This window comes from Diadema setosum, chromosome 1 (assembly GCF_964275005.1).
Source record: "Diadema setosum chromosome 1, eeDiaSeto1, whole genome shotgun sequence".
In the NCBI taxonomy this organism is placed as follows: Eukaryota; Metazoa; Echinodermata; class Echinoidea; order Diadematoida; family Diadematidae; genus Diadema; species Diadema setosum.
In genome coordinates, this window is record NC_092685.1 from 52402020 (window position 1) to 52426318 (window position 24299).

Sequence of the window (24299 nt, forward strand, 5' to 3'; positions counted from 1 at the left end):
TTCTTGCCTGTTGACGGGAGCATCATACATGCAGTAAATAACTGGTCATCCGCTACCATGCTTTGATATCTAGTGTATAAACCATATCATAATCACTTTTGCTCTTACAACTACAAAGCTTAGCTATATTGCACAATATCTATTCATTTGTAAGCAATTCTCTGATAACACTCCAGCTTATCTATTCATACATTTGTGATCATAAAAACCTCAGGGGAAGAACCTCCCTCATAAAAAGACGAGAAGAAAACAATTGCTGCTATGTATTTCACTTCTGGAACAATATTCATACTGTGAATTAAATTACATATTAGGAAAAATATCATACGAGCAGCAACCTCATATTTGGAGTAAATTCTGCCATTGCTGGAGGATACATCATTACACATTGTACAATGTAAAAAAAAAAAATACATGCATTTCTTGACTCGAGCAAGGGGAATTTTGTTCCCTTGTTTACCATAAACAGCTTGCACCAAATATACCAGGAATGGTACAGATTGAGAAGTTTTAGTCCCATCTACAATATACACCATATACTGAAATTTTGACTACTAGTAGGATTATGTAATTTTATGCAAATACCTGTATACATTCAAATACAAACCCAGACACAGTACAATACAAACAAGCCCCATGGTTGTTTGAGAAAAATATGATTTTGTAAATGTGGCAAGGGACTGCTCGGATATACCTTTAATGCTCAACGTGACAAAGAAATGTGGTTTTTCAGTTGCAGAAAGGATCCTGTTATGGTGGCAAAATACATGTTTGACAATATTTTCTTTCAATACCACCTGGTACACTACTGTCTCACATAGACAGTGGACATACATGCACTGAACATTTGTGTCTTTGCCTTTGTCTGTTTCATTTACAAGATTGTTTTCTCCCTACCTCAGGAAAAAGACACATATGGTGATGAAAGCATGAGAGATCAGCTACCATTCCTTCTATCGTGACATTCTACCCTGCAAACAATGAATAGATTGTAATAGATGATGGTGACAGACTAGAGTTTGGCTGGCACAGACACATCTCCAGTACTCAATGGGACACCAACTGGTACCTGGATGAACTCTCCTGTACCAAGGAAAGAGACATGAGAGAGAAGGATAAGAGATAATCATGCTTCTCAGTCTTCTGCCACACATGCTTTACAGGAGTATAATGAAACCAAATTATTTCCCATTATGCACAAAAGTATTACTTACTCCTTGAGAAAATTCAAAACATTAATACGGTGAAAGTCAGTGAATAATAACAAAATTTCTACATTTGATTTGATTTTGATTTTATTTCTGAATTTCTTTTTCATACATAAATGAAGTACAAAGTCAATTGAACGAACTTATTGAGCACAGTATAATTTGAATCTGACAATAAAACAGATAAATGATTAATTCAAATTTCAAACATTTTTTTCTAACACAATGCAAAATGAAAACTAGAAATGTTGCTATGGCGACTGGTATGCCTCCGCCATAATGCATGATTCCCCTAATAGGTCTATAGTACATGTGGACAATGTGTGATTACATTTTCACACAATTGGTAAAATATTAAAATGACAAGTTTGTCACAAATGTGTTGAATGTTCACCTTCCTTGACCTAGGTCTAATTGGATGAATAAGAGAGTATGTATTTAGGAATTTTAGGACTTTAACTTGACTTTGACCCATTCATAGGTTTACGCATTGAGTAATTTTCAAGGTATGGAGAAAAAGTGCAATTTCTGTATTGAATAGTAAATTGTTACCATTTTCATCTGGCCTTTGACCCTAAAATTCATAAGATAATCACTGTCAGGCAGAACATGCATAAATATGTAGAAAGTTTCAAGATAACTTGAGCCACTTCCGAGATATGGGGGAAAAAATTAGTTCCAGCACTTTTACTTGATCTTTGACCTTTTGACCTTTGAGGCAAAAAAAAGAAGGAAAAAAAAAGAAACTTCCCAGAGAATCTCTATTGGGTTATACATGCATACACCAAGTGTAAAAAAAAAAATAATCCTGCTGGCACTGAATAAATATGAGGAAAATAGTAAAATTTTGAAGTGTTGCCCTTGACCGTTGACCCCTGACCTTTGACCCAATGAACCCTAAATTCTCTAGATAATCACTGCCAGTCAGTACATGTATATATACTATGTTCCATGAGGATAACTTGAACAATTTCCAAGGTACAGAGAAAAAAGTGAAATTTTAATATTTTTACTTGACCTTTTGACCTTTGACCTCAAACTTTCACCAGAGAATCTTGATTGCGTAATACATGTATACACTACGTTTAAAGAAATATCTTCAGGCACTGCATAGATATGGTGGAAATAGTGAAATTTTACGTATTTGACCTTGACCTTTTGACCTTTGACCTTGAGCATGCGCACCCAAAAGTTGATAGGCACAACTTCACCCCCTAATACACATACATGCTAAGTTTCATTAGGATACCTTAAAAGGTTTTTTAGTTACGCTGTCCACAAAATTCACTACGGACGGATGGAAGGACGGACGGACGGACGGACAACCCGAAAACATAATGCCTCCGGCACCACTTCATGGCGGAGGCATAAGAAACAGGCATTATTTTATGCATATATCTTAAATGCAAACATAGGATCCCATATATCTGTCGTTCAAAGACAAATCAAGCAACTCTTGACGTACCAGATACAGGAGACCATCATCATAAGCAAACGCTTGACAAGGACAATGGCCTCAGAAATGATTGTCTAAACAATACAACATTGTGAGAATATATCAATATACCAGTGTTGCACTACTCACTGAGTGACGATAAAGAGAGAGGGAGGGAAGAATGAGGGGAAAAAAGAGAGAAAAAGAAAGTGCAGTGGTGCATTGTGCAAAATGTGAAGTGTTACATCATGGTACGGGTATGTTTTACAAGATTTTTTTTTTTTAAATATATACTTATTGCACAATATGTCAAGAGAGAGAGAGAGAAAAAACCCCAAAACAAGCCACAAAAGAAAAAGGAAAATCTCACCAATCTTGTCTGCCACTCTTGAGACTGCATCTGTAGTCCATGAAATTATCGCTCCATTGGTGCTAAATTGAAGAAAAAAAAAATCTATTGAGTGCATAGGAAAGTTAAATATAATATGAATGGAATGCTATGATCATGCATCACAAATCCAAATAAATTTGCATGTTGTTTTTGCAGTAGTACCGAAAATTGTGCTTTAAGTTTGAGATTTATTTTTTTTTGTGTGTATAAATCTGAAAGAGCAACCCTTCTATATATATCTGAAGTTAAGAATAGTAAAGAAACTAAAGTAGAGTTTGTACATAAAAAAGAAGCCTTTTTTTCTTAACTTAACAATCTCCATTTTCTACCCGTATATTGCATGAAAATCCTACAAAAACTACAGAGCAGTCAGCTATTACACTGATTATTTGGTATACTCATAGACTTTGCTCATGCATGAGCATGCATGGGAGTTTCAGGACAATCTGATAATAATTTCAACATACTGGCTCTTGTTTTAAATCCATTATTTTTTTTTTTTGTCTTTTGTTTTCTGGGGTCCCATGTCTTACAAGGAGTCAGTCACTGCACTTCAATAGATCCTCAGCTTCAGTCCTTTTTCCTTACGGTAACTTTCCTTGTGACTGGACTGTCTAACTCTTGTTTCAGAGGGTTAAGGACATCAAATTTGGACAGACTATATATCATTTTTATAGCAGAGAGTCTCTTTTTATTTGACCTCCACTTGACTTTTTGTTGGTTTTGTGATGTAAAGTAATATTTGACAATGTAGAGACAGACCCAGCCTCCACAATCAACGTGAGAATGCATGGAATGTATCTTCTCTTCTCATTAGTATTCTATTCACACTCAGTGTGAAGAAACTTTGTCTCTCTTCAAATAGCTAAAAGAACCATACAATGTCATATTTATGAAGGATATTTAAAATCATGTTAGATTTATAAACTGTTTGGGTACTTCTCACTGACTGCAATCTCCACATAAGATTCTACACAATAAGCCAGTTTGGGGTTCCACTTTACACATGAGCAGAAAATGATCATTCATACCAACAGAGCATATTGACTTTAAAATGCACTAAGATACAAATCTGTGATGTAATGATTATTCAAGTAATCCTTACAAGTGATGCTTGCCAGTGCAACCACCTGACAGCAGAAGTAGTATTTGGCAATATCAATAGAAAAATACTGTTGATATATTCAATGTAAAAGAATAAAAACAGACATGTATGCTTCCAAAGTGTTGATTGATGGACCAATCAGGTCAACTGGTCCATGCAAGTTCATCCTTTGTTTGAACATGACTGATAAATTTCATAAATTGTTACATCGGGCAAGCTCATGTATTTTGTCATTTTGAAAACAAGTGAAGTGCTGAATCAAATGAGAAAAAAGAAAAGTCATTTGTACCCCCATACACATAAGCTACCTCTGAACTGGCTTATAAATGTGTAATAACTCCTTGTAGTTGGGGGCCTAAGGGCTCAAAATGGGTTGTTTGGTTCAGATTCTTCCAAAAGCACCAAATTTGGCTCATAGGTCCCTTGTACCATACTCTTTCGATTTTTGATGGGCGCCAAGACTAAAAACCCTTGGGGCCGCCATATTGGTGGAATCCAATATGGCCGCCATCCGGGTTAAAGGTCAACTGCAGTTACAAATTGAAAATGTTGATTAATGCTATGAATCCCATGTGGAAGATATTACGGGGTTAGAGAATGTGATTCTAAATATCATTTCTGCAATTCAAGGTCACTATCACCTCTCAAGGTCACTTTCAAGGTCAAATAAGGGTCAAATCAGGCGTTTTGTGCATTTTTCGAAATGGCGTCTGTGAGCATTCAACTGCAATTCACTGGTACCCCTATTTTGTCCCATTTGTCATCTCTTCCATACTCCTTCAATGGTTAATTAGGGCCAAGAGCGGTTCCATCCTCCTAAATATCAATAATGACTATGACAAATAAATGAAAAAATCATATTTAAGATATATATATATATATATATATATATATTGAAATTTTGAGCACAGAAAACGGGCTTCCATCGGTTTCGTTTTCTTTTCTCATTCTCTTTGCTCAAAGGTTTACTATTTATCAATTGTTTCTGGTCCGTTTTACCTTTTTATTGTTTCAATATATTATAATACATATATATATATATATATATATATATATATATATGATATATGATATATATATATATGATATATGATATATATATATATATATATATATATATATATATATATATATATATATATATACATGCTTAAATACGGCCGCCATCCTATTCCAAGGTGCCGAATGAGGGTGCAATGGCAAAGAGGGTAATAAACACGCCTAATCTTATTTTGTCCTCGTTTTTCCTTCTGACGAGATAGCTGGATAGCCCGTATGCAACTAGCTGGTCAGTTGTATGTACTTGGGGTGGACCACTTTACCGGTTTATGCACCTTGAGTTTTCCGATAACGGAATGCCGATTCAGGATCTTTTCATGTGTCTGGGTTTGTGATTCTTTCACACAAGGGACTTCCACTTTTTATATCCAAGTGATGAGGTGCAAAGTGTTGTGCCTCTACTAGAGGGGACAGTATGACAACAGACACCATTGCTCAGCTAGACTTGAGGTAAGTGGGATTCGAACCCGCGCCGGAACACAAGTCTTTAGACCGCAAGCCATACGCTACCGACTGAGCCACCTCGTCACCTTTCATGGTCATTATATAACTTTCCAGCTGGCAAGCGATATGATTCACCTCCTGCTGAAATTGGTGTATGCCTGCTCTCCCTTGCTTCCGGGGAATCGAGCTCCTCAATCCAGGTCAGACCAGTATTCTAGGAGCAGTTATCTAAATTCGATCATTAAAGTCCTTTAATGGCAGTATCGTATCAGAGTAGGTGAAGACAATTCAGCTGAAGGTTTTTTTCTTATCTTTTTTTATTCTCTTTTTATCAGACGAAATCGTTTCTTTACTGAAAGCGCAAATGACTAGAGATGTTGTATGGGATACTGATCCTGAAGAAAATAATCTTAACATTTTTGCGCAGCAACACTGTGCAGTCCTCTGACAAGAGATGGTGATGGCACCACTCAAATCTCAAATTATAATCGGAAGCGTAGCGGCTTCCTGAAAATTAAGATTGAAAAATAAAGAACTGCCCTCATTTATCAGCGCACAGATATCCAAGAATAAATGGGACGGACAACTCATCGTGAGCACCTGATTCGAGACGGAAATATCCAACAGGAATTGGGATCTTACAACCCTTCAGCTTTCCAACAACTTAGATGCGATCTACGCAAAGATATCCTTACAAAGGATGACATAATGTTTTCTGAAAGCATTTTCTGAAAACAGTATACAATCGCAAGGATGAGCATAACATCACATTTTCGGTAGTGTGCTTTTGTTAATCCCTTTGATCTGAGGGAGTTACGGGTGGGTCGTGGTATTGAAAAGATAAAGGCCTTTTCAGCTCTTTCCTGTACAGCATACGTCTCTTCCAGAGCCCAACATCAGGCACTGACAGGGTGAGACATTACTTCAGACTTGCTTTGATGTGGCATGCAAAATGCCTAAGTAGTATGGATCAGCAAACCAGAGCTCACTGACACATTAACTACACAGTACTTTAATAATCGTGCTCATGTCCAGCAAGGACTAATGAGCAACAAGGTTTATGGGGCAGCCTGCGTCAACGAGGGTAGGCATTATCTCGTCATAACGTGGGAGCAGATCATCAGAAACCACCCTATCTGATGTGGTCCCTGACTTCAGGGAGTGGAGTTGGAGGAAAGATGGCACAGGTACATGACATTTACTAGTACTATCAGCCACTCTCCGCAATGCTTCAGTACCAAATTTCATTTTTCTGCACCACAGCTGTTTCAAGGCATGCATTGGGAGGTGGAAAACATGGAAGTGGAAAAAATGAATGAAATGAATGAATGAATGAATGAATGAATGAATGGATGAATGAATGAATGAATGAAGGTGAAAATGCACAATGTAGAGTAGGTGTCAGACGAGCCATGGTCAGTAGTTTGATATTGCTGCAAACTTAAAGTGTGTGTGTGTGGGGGGGGGGGGGGGGGAAGGGATTGAGGGCCTATCTGACGGGAGGAGACATTGTCGCAATGCCAGCGTCTCGAAGAAATTATTTTCGCTGTCACAACTAACGCGATTTCCAGGGCGACGTCCAAACGTCTTCAAACAAAGGGACAACTTATTTGCTTGGAAGTCACGGGGATGTTGGCACGGCTTTTGCAGTCGCAGGGACTTATCAGAGACGTCTTTTCTCGGCGACTTCTCCCTTTCGTCGCCATTATGTTATTACGGTCTCCACATGATGCGGGGACATCTCGAAGATGTTGCAGACAAATTTAGTCCCCACGACATGGCCACAGTGATGGAGACTTCGCAGAGACGTCTCGGAGACAAGCTGGAAGACGGAAATAGTCTCTGCAAAAATCGGAAATGTTCGATTCTCCTGCCAATCCTGGTGGGCTCGTCTCCAGGAGACGTGCGTCGTAGAGATGTTGCAGAGAGTAGAGTTGCAACCTATCGTAGTCTTCATACCAACGAGATACCAACTTATAAAGTCTTGTGATATCATACCAATTTGCGTCCAAGCACTTTGGATAGAATCTTAACAGACCCTAGACTGCTAGAAGGTGTCATGAAAGTTGTACTATAGCATATCTAATCTGTACCCTGTTAATGGTGTTACTGTGGCACCTGTGAAATATGCTTGTTCCCTACATGGCGTCACCAGGACCGTCATGTTCTCTGAACGGCATATTTAGCTGTGGAGGCACATAAATTTCCTACAAGGACTTTAGAATCGAACTTTCTTACACAAGTTCGAAAATAGCAAATTGATGCCAACCTAATGTACTATAAAAACTCTCTTAAACACGACAGATTGTTTTTTTCTTTTTTCATCCAGATTAGGAGTGTTCTTCATAGTTATTATTCCATTGAATTTAAATCTGAATTATGAATATCTATTGTGATTGAGGATCCCTGAACTGCAACAGAGAAATAAAAACACTTCTCTTTTTAGTGGCAACGTCAAGGACGCAGGTAATATAGAGAGTACCCACCCCCCCCCCCCTTATTGCTAAACGATTAATATATTAGGTAGCAATAGGATTCTATTTTTCATATATGTATGTTTTTATTGCATTCCCTGCAGACGAAGATGAAAATAGTAATCCCATAATCAAATCTTGAAAACTCTTTTAAAGGGCATTACCCATAAATCTAACTACTGAGTAGCTCTTTTGGCTGTCATTAAAGCAAATGCAAATACATTGAATTCCGCAGATATGACCAGTCGGTGAGGACATTTCCTCTTAGCGCCTGCAATGTAAAAAATAATTAATGGGATGATTGTCACATGAACTATGATATTCCACAGCTTTGGACAGAACCTCACTTAAAAGCTTGTATAGCCATATTATAACAGGCCATGATTGAAATGATGCAGAAAAAAAAATTACCGTAGTAAGATCCCTTAAACACTTTTAAACCTAATTACTCTCAGAAAGGGGTTCTTATTATAATTCATGAGTGTATACCTAGTGTTTGAAATCTTAACACGAAAGCAGATATATTGATGTTACTCGTGAGAAAGCCCACCTCTCCCTCTCTCACAGCCCTCAACAACTCCAATTCTATTAGCAGGGCTGGCATTCCTCCTAAATTGACTATAGGCAAGCCATTTTCTAAATGGATAATGGTTTGACCCCAAATGACCTTTAGGGAGACCTTAAGGAAAAGTTGACATCAGACCATAAAAACAACTCCAGAATCGAATCCCTTGACCCATGAAACCTCTAAAGCTGACTTTTCAAATTATTGTAACACTTTAAAGTTGTTTTTTTTTGTTTTGTTATGGACTGGCCTTTAAACGTAGGTGGCAGCCGTATTGGATTTTGTAAATATGCCGCCCCGGAGGGCGCCCTTCACAAGAAATACGCCTTTTTCAGCCGTCGACAACTGCAATTCTATTACTTAGGCTGGCATTCCTGGAATATTGACCATGGGCAAGCCATTTTTTCAATAAACTGTTATGAATACAATGGCTTGACCCCTAAATGACCTTAAGGTGACCTTATAAGGAAAAATTGACTTCAGACCATAAAAACAACTTCAGATTCGAATTCCTTGACCCAGAAAACCTCTTAACCTGACTTTTTAAATGATTGTAACCCTTTTATGTTTTGAAATGCAAGTGACCTTTAAACCTATATGGCGGCCATATTGGATTTTGCCAATATGGCCGCCCCAGAGGGCGCCCTTCTTGGCGCCCATCAAAAATTGAAATAGTATGGTTTGGACTACATGTGTGCCAAATTTTGGTGCTTTTGGAAAAATTTGAACCAAAAATCCCTTGCGCCCCCCACTATTGACAACTAAATCTCAAAAGCAGCTCTCAACACACATTCACACTGGATTATGCACACATTTAAAGGAGAAATACTTTGTCATGGAAGTGAATACAGGTCAAGCTTAGCTTCACCTCAACATGCATTTCTTTGAGATCAAACCAATCAGATACTCATTCGGCATTGAAAAAAAAACTCCACTGTATCATTATTCAGCAAATTTTATTTGAAAAACATGGATGGACAAACATGATTCTGTTTTGCTTTTGGAAAGGTAAAAATAGGCTCCATTAGCTAAATCTTTTTGTAACCAAAATGAAAAATGAGATACAATGACCATCTGAAAGGCCTCATAGTGTATTCACACACAACTTCTACATCTAAGCAGCTGGTGTATTCACTTGTCAGTCACAGTGATTGTACAAAATATGACAGAATTCCACTCACCTCTTTTCCCTCAGGACAATACCCATTTGGATGAGAGCGGTCAAGGCATTGGTCAATAGATTGAGGGACAACACCTCATAATGATGAAGATTTCCTACAAATGTAGATCATCAAGTTTGAATGTGTAAGCTTGTAGTTGAAGCTCCCTTGGTTGCCTTAACTGAATTCTATACACTTTATCTTTGAAACTGTATATCGAAAGAATATATTTTGTGCAGATACTTTCAGTATGCAAATAAATTTATCATGTAGGTCATTGAGTTGATGAGTGAAAATACTGGGAAAGTAACATACTTGCTCTATAACTTCTGTACAGATTAGATGAATAGATTAATGGATTACTGGTATATTGAATTTTGATTATTTCGTCTGTATCACTACATTTTCTTTATGAAACACAATTATTCAACTTAGATAATATGAATTGGAGACTTGACCCTTTAAGTCTAATATGATTCAGTTCTCTTAATAAATTGTCTCTTTAGAAGTTAAGTATAAATAATACAATGACAGTAAATAATCATGATCTCAGATTTACCTTGTGAAATAACGGTTGCTATGGTGAGCTGGATGTCTTTTGCCGTCTGCTTCAGCGATACACCTTGTGGTGGTGAGGGATGGGACATAAGATGCTGACAAACCAACTATAGTCACATGACAAGAAGAGACAAGATTCAGTTTGGAAAAATATGGACATACTGTAACAGAGATAATAAATAAATATATATAAATAAAGGGAGAAAGATTGCACATGCATCCTTTGACCTTCATCCAATCTATCTCAGATAGACTACAAATTAACCTGTCTTATCACACATCTTGAAACAAGTTTGATGCACTTAAAGTCAAAGTTCTTCAAAAGTTTCTCCATGACTGGCCATTTGTTCATCCTCACACTTGAACTTCACAACATCAACTTAAAATGGTAACAACCTACCACACTATTGTTGTGTGGCAAAACTCACCTTATGCATATATAACACATTTCAAAAGAATTCCTGATGTCATTCTCACAAGTTATGATGACCATAATAGTTATTTCGTATGACAGACTAACAAAACCATGCTGCCTCATGCATCAAATACTGGTGCAGGAGCAAAAAACAAGTGAACAAAAACAAAACCCCCCAAAACAAACAAACAAACAAGCAAACAAAAACAAAAACAACAACAACAAACAAACAAACAAACAAACAAAAACAAAACAGAGAGTTAAAGTCTTACCCAGTATCCAAGGAGGAAAGGAGACATCAAACCAGTGAGGAACGCCATTTCTCTCTCTCCCTTAGCTGATATTCTGATGTCATCTGTATTCACATCCACTGCTCCACTAGCCACAAGTTTGGCAAGCACACTCTCAAATCTCTGTCAATTGGGATGGTAGTGATATGTTACTTCATTGATTCAGTGCTATCTGAATACTCAAAGGGACTGAAAAATCATATTTTTAAAGGCCAAGCATCAATATGCATTATGCTATTTTACTTTCAAGTTCCACAGGTCTGCATAAACGATACAGTAGATTTCTCCCTGATTACACCAAAAGGCTACAAAGAACTGAGATGCAGAAATTTCAATGTAATCAATGTCCACATATATATACAAAATATAATTATATGAAGAAAATTAGAGCAGTTTTATTTTTCCAACTCCTCACATGTATCAAACAGATGTGAAAACCACTCACATGTTTATTTACTAATTCTTAACAATATTGTTTTACCATTAAAGGTATTAGCCCACATTTGTAAACCTGCAGCAATTGGTCTCATAGTTAGCATGGAGTTCGGGTATGATTGCAGTAACACCTGTGCAAAATTTCGTTCCAATTAGTCCATTACTTTCATAAAAATAAATGAAAATGCACCGTAATCCGTCTGCATGCGTATAGCGCTCGCTAGCTCCGGTCCACGTACGTGTTACATGTACAATGTACGTAGCTATAGCCCGCGCTCGTAATTCGATTTTGGGTCGGGTTGACCCGGTTTGAAAATTGATTTTAAAACGATGATTTTCTCTCTTTTATCGAATGGTATAGACAAAGAGCGACAGGTGAGGTATGTTACTGTTATAACTTGCACTTGAAGTCATATTGGACCTGTTTTATGCAGTTTTGATTTTCGTGGGTTTGCAAATGTGGGCTAGTACAATGTACCTTTAAAACAAATCATGTCGGGATAAATATTACATAGAATGAAATGTTTGGTCTTCTTTATCCAGGTTAACCTCTTCAGTGTTTCCATTGCTCTACCAGAGGGCCCTGCTATTTTTATTACCCTAGCATAGCCAGGTACCCATTTAAATACCTGGGTCGAGAGGGACATAGTGGGTAAAAACATCTTGTCCAAGGACAGAAGTACTGGGCGGGAATCGAACTCAGGTCCTCCGACTGGAACTCCCGAGTCTTATCCACTATGCCACAGCACCCCCACTTTTGACATATTCCATCAATATAGTAACTTTCACAAGCCCCAAAATACTTTAATGACACTTAAAAAAAAATGTATGTGACATTGATACCTGAAAGATGATGAAGAAGAAAATTGTAACCAAACCTGGTGACTGGCTTTAGGCTGTGATGGGAATTCCTCAGACAGCAATGCAACCATGAATTCATACTGTGCAAAGAGTTCATCTACAACAAAAACAAAGTTCAAATTAATACTTATGAACGAGACTAATGAATGATAAACAAGTGTATGATTCACTTCAAGTCAAAACAAACTCATTATCAACAGAGTGAATTTGTTCACCTATTATGAACAATCATTCATGCATTAACAATTTTTAAAAAGGTGAAGGAGTCAAAGAATTTCGTCTGAAAACAGGGCTGCTTCCAAAGAACCATCAAGGAGGGTCCGGATAATATTAGTATGCCAAGGTTTAGGCTAAAATTAGTGTGCCAAGAGTTAGGATAGAATCAGGTTTCAAGTATGCAGAGGGTCAGAGTATCTTTCTCCTCTCCTCTCCTGAGGGCTAACCATCTTCTTCTCTCGGGGCTAATTTCTCTCACCTCTTGTCCTTTGGCCTATCCTAAGGCATCGTAATCTTTTTCCTTGTGGGCTAGTCATCCTCACCTCTCTGCGCTAGTTATTCTCCATTCCCTTGGCCAGACTTTCTCACCTCTCTGGGCTCGTCATTCCCAACTATCTGGGATAGTAATCCTCACCTCTCTTGGCTTGTAATTTTCACCTCTTTTCTCTTACTCTGTCCCTGAGGGCTAGCCACTCTCACCTCTTAATCGCTACCCTGCCCCTAGGGGTAGTCATCCTTACCTTTCCTGCACTGCTCCAGACCACAAAAGGCCAGTGATAACATCCCATACACAGCCATGGATGCTGCCAGGTAGTTTCGATACATGGCAACATTGATGTGAACAGCTGCATGTGTCAAGACGCCCTCTATAGTTGAGGTGTCCACGTTGCCACTGTTGTCATAGAGACACCTGTTAAAGGTGAGTTTGCCATCCCTGTGATGTCTAACCAGAGTCTGATGAACACCCAGGTTGGCTTGGATGGTCAGCTGAGCCTCTAAACCACCTGACACAATCAAGCAAAGACAATCATGGCAATCATCAGTGTCACTGCAATATTGAGTTAGTACTGTTACAATAAAAAAGCCCTGGTACCAACCACTCAGCTGTATGCAAACAGTATCCTTTTTTTTAAATTAAGTGATTATCCTCTGACAAGACAATTTCTCATGTAAACAGCAAAAAAAAAAAAAAAGAAAAAAAAGAAAAAGAAAAGAAAAGAAAAAAAAAAAGGAACACACACACACAAAACACTTGGATTTAACAACTCTGATGCCTGTCATGTACATGTAAACTACTATATATTATGCTCTACCTATCCTTGGGTGTTGATTTATAATGTATAGTTCTTTTTTTTAAACACTTAATCAGTCCATTATTATGCTGTACTGTGCTTATGTACAAACTTGTCAAAATTTATGTTACATATAGTAACAGTCAGAATGTGAAATAATTTTCATGATATCTTACATACAATGTAGAAAGTGCATTGAAGTGTTACCCATTCATAATACATACATATAAATTTGAAGATGACATGCTTATTTTTTATGTTATTTACAACTGTATAACATTCAGTGATTAATTTCAGAATTTTACATCTAATCTTGAACCCCTGACCTTACCTAGACCCCCTTAAAAATGAAAACTCAATATACCCAAACTATATATGGACCCATATAAATTCTTATGACTATGTTTTTTCCACCAATTGTGAAAATGAAATATGAAGGATGGCAAGCGTCAAATAAAAATAGCCCTGGCAACAATCGATATTCTAAAACTACATCAAATTCATAAACGACATGCAGTGAAAACACAATGTTTCAGATTCTCTCTTAATCCAGCTCCTTAGATTAGCCTTGAAGTTTAAATTTATCAGCTTGCAAGGCTTGCAAATATCAAGGTAGCATGAAGGTGTTTATTGCTAACCTCCTAATAAAAACATTGTAGACAAAATGAAAGATAATATTCTTCTTTTTCTAATACTGTGCAGACCCCCCTTGGAGCATACTCGCATACCTTTTTTTTTTGGTTTTGTTTTAATATTAAATTTAAATAGTGCTGGGGTTGAAGATTTAAGATAATAACTATTCAATGCCATACCTGGCCAACGTACTTGGACCCCGTACTGAGTGACCATGTCCCTCAGCCATACCACCTCTCTAGTCAGCTCTGTGATTACATACATGTCAGGACGCTGCATGAGGCAGGCAGCACACAGTATCCATGGCGACATGATTATGTGATCTCGCTGAATCTGTTGAACTTCATGTGCAATGTTTTCTATTGCTTGCTGCTCCTCAGGTACCAATGAGAACAGGAATCTAAGATTTGAAGAGGAATCATATCAAACATTTCAAGATTTCCTTGCACTTAAGTACTACTGTTGTCATTGGTAGTCAAATCATTTCTATCATGAGTTATTCTATTATTTCTACTATTACTATCATATCCAGTCTAATCACAACTAGAACCGCCATCAGCGATACAATCACTGTCACTCTCAGAGCCTTTGACATTACCGCAAATCAAAACTCATTTCATAAAATTCATGAAAACTAGCGAAACTGTCATCTGTTTCATCACTAAAGTTGTCATACTAAAGATATAGAAGACATTGGTATGAAATTCAACCAGTTAAGTTACAAGTCGTTCATGCAATATTTCAATCCTGCAAACTAGTTATATATTATTTAACATCTGGATGTTTTGCAGGGAGAGTTGACTCACCGGGGAGAGAGGTTGTGGACTGATCGGTCTAAGGAGGACAGATGATCTCTCAGAGATATTGGGTCACAGAAGTGGACTGTTATATTGCCAAAGTCTTCCTGGAAAATCTTTCTAGCTTTCACCAGACCCTGGGAAAGAATATATACACAGAGACAGACAAGACTGAACTTGAGAGAACTGAAATATCTACATAGTATCAAAACATAAGCCATGATTGATTGGACAGAAATTATAGATGGATTTATGAAACTATGTCATTTGACTATGATGAAAGTTGACAAATGCTTCATACTAAAACATAGTACAGAGTAGTATGATAGAGGAACACTGAACTCATAAACTCAGGAGAAAAATTTGTTATGTTCACTGTGTGCCCCATGTCAGGAAGATATGAATAATTCTGTTATTTATCTGTTGGTCTGTTTTATGTACAACTGCATACAGTGCAGCTGTATTAGCATTTCAAATAGAACAACAATACAGCATATGGTACAGAAAATAAACCAGTAACACTTTGAGAATAATTTGTAAGTTCACAATAAAATGTTCCTGGAAACAAAATGGTCAGTTTGATTCTAATACCATGACACAATATGGCAGACAGCATGGAATACACTCATAAGGATGATTATCAGATTGATATCATAGTATAACTGCATAGTTGATGTTCGCTGGCCAGTGTGTCACAATAGGTACCAGTTAACAATTCCCTTGGCTCTCATCGAACCAATGAATACTAATGCAGTCTAAACCATATCAATGGTAACTACGACATAACAAGGTGTGCTGTAACCAAAAACCCCTGTTGACCATGTGAACTCGTGTCCCACGTTAGGGATGTAATTTCATATTAAAGGATCTTAAGTGCAGACTAACAGTGTTGGATATCTAAGCCTCCCTGCCTATATTTTTGTTGCTGGTGGTAATTTTTTTTTTTTCATAAAGAGACATAATCTGTGAAGAAACAATCAGTGGTCTTCTTGAACATGAATAGGGTTCACCTGTAGCCATGTATACAAGATGAATGTCTTATTGGATCAAAAGTGTTATGACTTATTGTGAACAGGAAAGAGATTTTAAACAATTATCTACAATGATTACCGAGGTGGATTCCTTTGGCTTCGGTGTTCCAAGCATTTCCTGAGCATGGAGCTTCTCTTCTACAATCCTTTCATAGCTGATACTAATTGGAACCAGAGTCACATCTGTCACTTTGCCCTTCAGAAATGGTTCCACTACAACAGAGAGTAGGCCTAAGCAAACAGGAGATAAGATATCATTCATTTTCAAAGAACACAACTAGCAAGGGGCAGATGAGTGGTCAGGGCAGGTGAACATTGTGTCCGATTTCTATTCTCTGTATTGTATAATGATGAATAATTCTCTGTGAATTTCAGACATACTGAAGCCCCTGAGTTATAGCTGACATAGACATTAGCATAAAAAAAGTACCCAAATTGAAATGGTCTATGGTTTTACAGCTCATCACTACCTGCAACAACTGTTCACAGAAATTCCCTGTCTCTTTATTTCACTAGCTGTACTGTAAGAACTTTCATTTTGGTAAGTATTCAATGCATTCCATATATTTTGGTATGAGAATATTTTATGCTATACATAAACATGGAAATTGCCCAAGAGTGACAATTCTGGTAAAGTTTCAAATCTACCTGCATTGCTCACATAAAACAAATAATGGCTCATTGTGCAGAGCCATTTCTCTGATAACTGTAGAAGTAATGTTTTCTCTATGAAAAATACAAAGAGGAGGGTTGACAAAAAAATTAATTAGATGTGACTTCCCACAAGAAATTTTGAAAAAAACTAGAAATGTCGCTATGGCGACTGGCACGCCTCCGTCATAATGCATGATTCTCCTAATAGGTCTAGATAGTACATGTGGACAATGTGTGATTACATTTTCACAAAATTGGCAAAATATTAAAATGACAAGTTTGTCACAAATGTGTTGAATGTTCACCTTCCTTGACCTAGGTTTAATTGGATGAATAGGAGAGCATGTATTTGGGGATTTAAGGACTTTAACTTGACTTTGACCCATTTGTACATTTATGCATTGAGTAATTTTCAAGGTATGGAAAAAAAGTGCAATTTCTGTATTGAATAGTAAATTGTTACCATTTTCATCTGGCCTTTGACCCTAAAATTCATAAGATAATCACTGTCAGGCAGAACATGCATAAATAAGTAGTAAGTTTCATAATAACTTGAGCCACTTCCGAGATATGGAGAAAAAAGTTAGTTCAGCACTTAGATCTTTGACCTTTTGACCTTTGAGGCAAAAAAAAAAAGGAAAAAAAAAAACTTTTCCACAGAATCTCTATCAGGTTATACATGCACACACCAAGTGTAAAAAAAAAATAATCCTGCTGGAATTGCATAAACAGGAGGGAAATAGTAAAATTTTGATGTGTTGCCCTTGACCTCTGACCCCTGGCCTTTGACCTCATGAACCCTAAATTGTCTAGATAATCGCTGCCAGTCAGTTCATGTATATATACTATGTTCCATGAGGATGCCTTGAACAATTACCAAGGTACGGAGAAAAAAGTGAAGTTTTAATATTTTTACTTGACCTTTTGACCTTTGACCTCATGACCCCAAACTTGCACCAGAGAATCTTAATTGGGTAATACATGTATACACTAAGTTTCAAGAAAATATCTTCAGGCATTGCATAGATATGGTGGAAATAGTGAAATTTTACGTAATTGACCTTGACCTTTAGAACTTTGACCTTGAGCATGCGCACCCAAAAGTTGATAGGCACAACTTCACCCCCTAATACACATACATGCCAAGTTTCATTAGGATAACTCAAAAGGTTTTTTAGTTACGCTGTCCACAAAATTCATTATGGACAGATGGAAGGACGGACGGATGGACGGACGGACGGACGGACGGACAACCCGAAAACATAATGCCTCCTGCACCACTTCGTGGCGGAGGCATAAAAAAACCCTACTTAGTTGCAGTGAGGAGATCAAAGTGCCTTTGAACAGCTAATCTGTATAATCAACACATTTCTTCCAAGGGACCACAATCAGATAGGGCATATTGACATAAACTGTGGTAAGGACACACGAATGACAAAGGCATGACACACCCATACATTGTCTATATAAAGGTTAAGTCTTTCAAGCTCACGAGAGGTATGATAATGTACAATGTCAAAGGTGTTTTATTACTGCAGTCTTAGGAGGGTTAAGCAACTATCCACACTCTTCAGAACAGCTTGAACTCATGTAGACAGTTCTAACTTCTTTGAGAGTTCATTGACAAGTGATATAATGTAAATGTATTATGGTGAAGTACAATGTAGATCAAGCACCGCATGCGTATCATTTCTTTAAAATCCAAACCTGGCTTAGCAGTCACCTACCTGTAACAGCCACCTGCTGTAAATGGCCACTAAAAAATATCTTCCGAGGAAAAAGCCACATTAAAGAATCTGTCTATAATGAATATCTGCCAATAGCAGCCACTATTTTTATTTATTTATTTATTTATTTATTTACTTATTTATTTATTTATTTATTTATCTATTTATTTATTTTATTTTATTTATTTATTTATTTTTTTTTTGGGGGGGTCTCCCTTGGGTGGCCGTTATGATAGACAGGTTTGACTGCATATGACACTGATGTGGAACAGACAATGGTACACGATAACCAGAGATATGTGCAAATATATATCACACTTCTATGAATTGCCACTAATGTCATACTGTATGTTGCATAAAGGAAGCACAGGATAAACTATACTTCTCTTGCAAACAGATGACACATGAAGATCTTGAAAGGTTTTCTGCCCCTGCTCCACAAAACACATATTGACACACACACACACACACACACACTGACATAGGAAAAATGTATCCAGTGCCCATTCAAGCTATAACCATACATAACAAATACTGTATACGCTATAATTTTCGCGCACATAAATTTTCGCGAATTGCCGCTGTCACACATTTTCGTGAGTGGTTAAATTCGCAATTGGGGGACCACAGAAAATATGAAGTGGCAAAGAAAGTGTGAATTTTCAACTTACTAGCAAATAAGAATGATACTAGTTATACACTGCATGAAAAAAACTTACCAAACTCTGCGAACTAGTAAGTTAGAATTCAACATTTTTGAAGTGGTTAAGTCCATCGCGCTAGATTTCTGACGAGTGGTCCCCTTGCCATACTGGATTGGCTCTCTACAGTATTCGTAAGTAGACGTGGACGTGCGTAAACAAGCTTAGCCAGTATGATCTGTTCGGTAAGCCGTGACATGGTACACTAGTACTGAAATGTTCGTATCATCAAGGCAAGGGATTCATTTTGGAAGGTAATATTTTCGCGTGTTGTTAATTTCGCGAATAGCTCCCGACTCGCGAAATTCGCGAAAATAAAACCCCCCGCGAAATATATAGCGTATACAGTATTCAGACCTAATTCATGCAAAGAATGAAGAGGTGTGATAGATACTAGCAAAGATTACTAGGTCACCAATCATTTTCTCTTTTCATTGAAAAAAAAAGAAGAAATATTAATTGACAGAGCTCTGCTACAAGATGTTCGCAAGTACCCTACTATATCGCTCAGTATCTATAGATTATCTCACTACATTTGTATGAATACCAGCTTATTTTATGGACAAGGTATGAACAACTTGTTATGCTTTTTTTTTTTTTTTTTTTTTACATGTCCTGTATTCACAATTTTTAGATCCCTCCCTTGCACTACAGAGTCAAAAGGCGCAGTCAGACTGGCAAAAGATCGAGAAGTTTAAGATCGCGAAGTTTGGGCCATTCGTACGCGCGCAAGAAAGAGTGCGCCGTCCGATGGCTAGTGATTGTGATGTAACAATGCACATTTGAACATGACAATGGCCTCGCGCTTTGGAGACAACGCCCGCAAACAGATCGAGAAGTTTCGCGAGAAGTTTCGCGGGAAGTTTGCGGTCACACTGGCAAAACTTCGAGATCTTAAAGATCACGATCTTAAACTTCGCGATCTTTTGCAAGTCTGACCGCGCCTAAAATGACTTAATTTCCTACAGGAGGTTAAACCTGCTTTTACTCTCAAAGAATAGATTGCTTTAGGCATAAAAAGCATTATTATCTTTTGTTTTATAATGTCAACACACACATACGCACACACACATGTAAATGATAGGACAAACAACCCCCCCCCCACACACACATAATGTAACCATAAAAACATACATTCACTAGATTTTTGCAGTCAGTTCTACGCCTCTGAAGAAGACTGCATTGAGCTAACAGTGACATCAACTAAAACTGAAATTGAATCATTGCATATATGGTATCATCAAAATATTCCATGATATGAATACTGTACAAACAACTGAGAGAAAGAAGATGACATTTCCTTACCCAACTTTGGAGAGAGAAAATTTCCAATGCGACTTCGTGTCCCCTCAACAAAAAATTCAATAGGAGCTTCACCATTGACAAGGGTAACCTGTGTGTATTCTGTGAATATTGCCCAGTAGAGTTTGTCCGAACCAAATGACCTTCGGATGTAGAAAGCACCAGCTCTTCTCAAGATCTCTCCAACAAACTTCATGTGCATAAAATCTGTCAAATCAGATTAAGAGAAGTGCTGCATAACAAGTGGATACAATGTACAGTTGTTTGTGCAAATTATCTCATAAATATGTCTATAGACAAAACATACTTTTTCAGATTCTCTTTAATCTTCATTTAGGTACACTTCTACCATGTAATGAACCAATCTTAAACAGGTTTATTTTGCTCAGGTTATACTTTACTAACTTTTGAATACTGAAATTAATTTTCTGATAAATTTGGTAAATACAAAGTAGGAAAGTACATGCTAAAATGATAATTGATTTAATATCATCTTAGTACATATTGAATCCCTATACTCATGAAGAAAAAAAACACCAAAACAGCATGTGAAAAAGAAAGATAATTAAAGCATTTTGGCTAGCTTAGAAGTTCACTAAGGATTTGCTGGAAAAACCAACAACAACTATGTTTGGATATGCAATGTACAATTGTAAAGGTAATTCCAATCAGAAATGAAATTGTTATAAACAAATCAAAACAAAACGGCATAAAAAGGCACTCAACAAGTGAAACGCATACTCGGTCCCGTATCCAAGTTTATGTTCAGATTACGTAACAATTTCTTGCCTGAAATATTTAAATTATTTTCTTTGGAATTGTTCATTTCATAATCACAACACTAGCATACCTGTAATATCCATCATCCTTTCAATCACAATAAAATGATATAATCTTCCATTCTTTTTTTTAAATAATGGTCCAATCCTTTGGAATAATCAAATTCAGTCAAGGGTAGTTAACTAATGAGTCTTTATTAAAAAGATTGTTTGGATAAACTTGAAACTCAGTGTAATTTATGAGACTGATAGTACAATTGTAGGTATTCCTCCTTTTCCTTCTCCTGCACCCTTCATATTTTGACTGTATTTTTGTACTTTTGTGTGTGTATGACCAGTGTTTTAATGTCTGATGTGGAAATATCCTCAATTCAATTAAATCCTTATAGAGGCAAAAATTAGCAGAAACTTGCTGTCATGATCATACCAGATTACAAGTTTTGTTTTTTAGTGCGCTATATTAGTCAAAACCTGACTTCACTCACCAGCCCCAGCAGCAATGACTGGAAGTGGAAGATGGTAGTGAAATAAGATGTAGGACATGAGGAGGAAGTCGAGGTAGCTCCGATGAGTTGGAAGAAGGACAACTGGCGTCTCTCTCATTCTTGTCCTCATCTGAAATAAAAGAACAAAAATCATGAAGTACAAAAAACCTATACTTCTGATTAAAAACAAACAAACAAACAACCCCCCCCCAAAAAAACCACAAAAACAAAACCCAACCCCCCAAAAACACACACAAAAAACCCTCAGTAATGAATTTGCTTGGAGTTACATAGGGCCTGCTTGTACCGCATTGTTCTGACTGGTCATTTCTCAGAGAATCAACTGCTGATACTAGGTATTACTTTGTGCATGTTTATACAGGAGCCTCTCGCATCGGCGCGTATGAGCCGGTATTTTACCTCCCGCATGAGCGCTTATTTCTCGAGTTTATACAGAAGTCAAAATACCGGCTCATGCGAGCCGATGCGAGGGGACCTCAGCTGAACCGGACCTCTCAAATTTTGGGGTCAAGCATAGGTCACATTCGCAGTGCAGTTTATTGCATGATGGGAAAAAATGAAACTAGAAATGTCGCTACGGCGACTGATGCCTCCGCCATAATGCATGATTCTCCCAATAGGTGTATAGTACAATGTCTTGACAATGTGTGATGACAGTTTCACATAACTGGCAAAATATCGAAATAACAGGTTAGTCAGAAATATCTTGAATGTTCACTTTCCACAAACTGGGTTTGCTATAATTGTCTATTACAGAGTGCAGGTACACATATTTGGGGAATTGAAAATTTTTACTTGACTTCTGACCAACCTTATTATAAGTTTATGCATTGAGTATAATTTTCAAGGTATGAAGAAAGAGTGTAATTACAGTACAAAATATTTTTTTTTTCATTTAAACCTGACCTTTGACCCTTAACCTTTGACCTTTGACCTTCTTGCTGGAAATTTCCAAGAGAATCTCCATCAAGTAATACATGTACATATATTAAACACTTTTAAAACTAATAATGCAATCATAGCATATACTAGTATACATGTATGAGGGAAATACAGTAGTAACATTTTGAGGAGTTGACCTTGACCTTTGAACCCCTGACTATTGACCCATGACCCCTAAATTCCCTAGATAATCCCTGCCAGTCAGTACATGCATATGTACCATGTTCCATGAAGATACATTGAACCATTTGCGAGAAAAGTGATATTGCAACATTTTCACCTAACCTTTGACCTTTTGACCTTTGACCTTATGACATGAAACTCTCTCTGGAGAATCCTTACGCAGTAGTACATGTCTACACTAAGTTTCAAGAAAATAACTGCGGGCATTGCATAGATATGGGGAAAATAGCAACATTTTTAGCATTTGACCTTGACCTTTTGACCTTTGACCTCTTGTCAATGTCACTAGAATCTACTCAACTAATTGTCCCATCATACATCATCCTTGGACCAAGTTTGGTGAAAGCTGCTTCATCCAGTTTTGAGTTATCACATAAACAGATAGATTTTAGGATTTGACCTTGATCTTTGACCTTTGACCTCAGTCCGATTTCACTGAAAAACTAATCAAGTAATTGTCCCATCATACATCATCCTCCAACAAAGTTTGGTGAAATTTGCTCCATACAGTCTTGAGTTATCGCGTAAACGGATACAATTTCATGATTTGACCTTGACCTTTGACCTTTGACCTTTAGCCGATTTCACCCAAAATCTTATCAAATCGTTGCCCCATCATACTTCATACTTGGACCAAGTTTGGTAAAATTCCAGTAAATATTACTCAAGTTATCGTGTAAACGAAAGCGGACGGACGTACGGACGTACGGACGTACGGACGTACAGACGTACGGACGTACGTACGGACGTACGTACGGACGTACGTACGGACGGACGGACAACCCGAAAACATAATGCCTCCGGCACCACTTCGTGGCGGAGGCATAAAAAATAAAGATGGTACCGCCAAAGTCATCAGGACCACCAAGCTTGAAGGTCATTCTTGTAACGTTCCTCTTGACAACCACCTGGCCAAATGATCAATTGAAATCCAGTTTTTCAGTAAGAAGAGACGTGGTTCGATCATGACAGATATTAAAGGGATCGTATAGTTTTGGTTGAGACCTAATTTCAGGTTTCTAACTTTTTTGGGTGAGATGATGAGAAACCTCTTATGAAACATGAAAGAGCATGTAATTCTACGAAGAATTCAACGTTTATTTGATGAAAATTGGTTTTGAAATGGCTGAGATATCCACAAAAGAGCGATTCTAATAAAGTGTGGGACCCACACTTTATTACGATCGCTTTGTTTTACTTTGTTTTTGGATGTTTCAGCCATTCCAAGCCTGATTTTCATCAAATAAACTTCGAATTCCTCTTAAAATGGTATGCTCTGTACTATATCATAAGTGTTTTCTTGGTATCTCGCAAAAAGTTAAAAGCCAAATTTTCGTCTCCACCAATACTGTACT

At 37.3% G+C, this 24299-nt stretch overlaps 1 protein-coding gene across 1 annotated transcript; it reads right to left on the reverse strand.

Moving 5' to 3' along the window:
• Nucleotides 1-432: 432 nt before the first annotated feature.
• LOC140246000 (dihydroxyacetone phosphate acyltransferase-like) lies at nucleotides 433-21928 on the reverse strand (the record flags this gene model as incomplete). Its single annotated transcript, XM_072325450.1, has 12 exons — nucleotides 433-1083; nucleotides 3014-3075; nucleotides 9863-9956; nucleotides 10401-10506; nucleotides 11087-11227; nucleotides 12418-12497; nucleotides 13138-13401; nucleotides 14502-14722; nucleotides 15129-15256; nucleotides 16230-16381; nucleotides 20538-20741; nucleotides 21799-21928. Coding segments are annotated over 12 exons (1653 nt in total), but the record flags the coding sequence as incomplete, so codon positions are not given.
• Between the last annotated feature and the right edge of the window lie 2371 nt (nucleotides 21929-24299).